The 1,702-nt window shown below is 49.6% G+C and overlaps 1 protein-coding gene across 1 annotated transcript; it reads left to right on the top strand.

Annotated features, from left to right (window-relative positions):
* Nucleotides 1–241: 241 nt before the first annotated feature.
* On the top strand, nucleotides 242–1,487 carry LOC123170475 (60S ribosomal protein L22-2). The gene is made up of 2 exons (XM_044588341.1): nucleotides 242–563; nucleotides 1,178–1,487. The coding sequence occupies exons 1-2, from the start codon at nucleotides 313–315 to the stop codon at nucleotides 1,320–1,322; spliced, it is 396 nt and encodes a 131-aa protein (XP_044444276.1). The 5' UTR covers nucleotides 242–312; the 3' UTR covers nucleotides 1,323–1,487.
* Nucleotides 1,488–1,702: the final 215 nt, after the last annotated feature.

The raw sequence follows: 1,702 nt of genomic DNA, 5'->3' as shown, positions 1-1,702 counted from the left end.
CAAACAGGTGTCAGAACTAGCCGATAGGGCCTGCAGCCAAAGCCCAACAAGAAGAGAAGCTCATCAAACATCGAGATGATAACTGCGTTCTTTAACCGGCCCAAACACAGCCTAACATTTCGGCCCACTAGACAATTATAACAGCAGCATCAGACGGCCTACGATATCGCCACCGAACAACGACGACCGTCCGATCTTCCCAGCCCTAACCGTATTTATAAGAGACCTCCGCCCGCGTCCGAGAAACCCTATCGACTCAGGCGCAGCCACCACCGAAGCAGACTCCGGAGAGCAGGCAAGGCGAGGACCGAGATGGCGCGCGGCGTGGCGGCGGCTACCAAGGGCGGCGCGGGCGCCGGGAAGAAGAAGGGGTCGGTCACCTTCGTGATCGACTGCACCAAGCCCGTCGACGACAAGATCATGGAGATCGCGTCGCTCGAGAAGTTCCTGCAGGAGCGCATCAAGGTCGCCGGGGGCAAGGCCGGCAACCTCGGGGACTCCGTCACCGTCGCCCGCGACAAGAGCAAGGTCACCGTCACCTCCGACGGAGCCTTCTCGAAGAGGTACGGACATGCCGCCGCTCCCTCCCTCCCTCCCCAGATCCACGCACAAGAGCAGTCCTGGTCGGGCGTGGTTGCCGGGTAGCACTTTTTGAATCCTAGGGCGGATGCATCGTAGGTTGTCAATCTGCTAGTGGATCGCGATTAGGAATTCGTTCTCCATTTGTGATGGCTGGGTGATGTGGAGCGCTTGAAGTATTCTGTCGACGCATTCTAATTTAGTTTAGTTTTTACCATGATATCTTTCAATGTCAGTCCAGTATTAGAAATTGAGATGGCAACTGTATTAGTCGCTCCATCAGTAGCAGATTTGCTGATTGCACGCTGTTAGATAGTGGAAACGGTTGTCATAAGCCATGTCGCCTATGGTGTCGACCTAATTTAGCCCCCTCTGTGTTGGAGGTCCAGAATTCTGGATACAAGTCGTGCTTCAAATCTTTATTATCCATTTTAGTAGTAAATGCTTCAAATACAGTTTCACAAGTCCTGCTTAAAAATGAGTATTGCTTCTGTTATCCAGTTTAGTAGTCCATACGACGCATTTGTTATGCTGCTTTTGTTCATTGTGTATCATGCTCTCCTCTTATGTTGAATCTCATATGTTCTCATTTTCGCAGGTACTTGAAGTACTTGACGAAGAAGTACCTGAAGAAGCACAATGTGCGTGACTGGCTTCGGGTGATTTCATCCAACAAGGACCGCAGCGTCTACGAGCTCCGGTACTTCAACATTGCTGAGAACGAGGGCGAGGAGGAGGACTAATATGCACTGCCATGCTTCTGTGTCGTGTGAAACTTTGAACTTGTTGGAGCACTCCTGCAGTAGAGTTTTGATGTTTATTTTTTTCACCCATGTTTTGAATTGTGGCCAGGACGACATGTGATGGATGCTTAGATAACCAAGCTGAAGAATTGTCCGTTCTTGTTCTTGTGGTTTGTAGAAATGTTGGTGAGAGCATGCGGGGCCTAGAAATATTCCAACACGTACGCTTTCCTTCTCAAGTCCAATGCCTTAATCAAGTATCAACCCATTTCCTCCAGCGTACAAATTAAATCCAATAAACAGCGTCCTCGATTGCCTCTTCAGGGTCCTCTTCCTGCTGGATTAGAGTTTGATTGCATGACAGAAAAACAAGGAATTTT

This window comes from Triticum aestivum, chromosome 7D (genome assembly GCF_018294505.1).
Source record: "Triticum aestivum cultivar Chinese Spring chromosome 7D, IWGSC CS RefSeq v2.1, whole genome shotgun sequence".
Classification (NCBI taxonomy): Eukaryota; Viridiplantae; Streptophyta; class Magnoliopsida; order Poales; family Poaceae; genus Triticum; species Triticum aestivum.
This window is presented reverse-complemented; position numbering and strand designations above follow the sequence as displayed.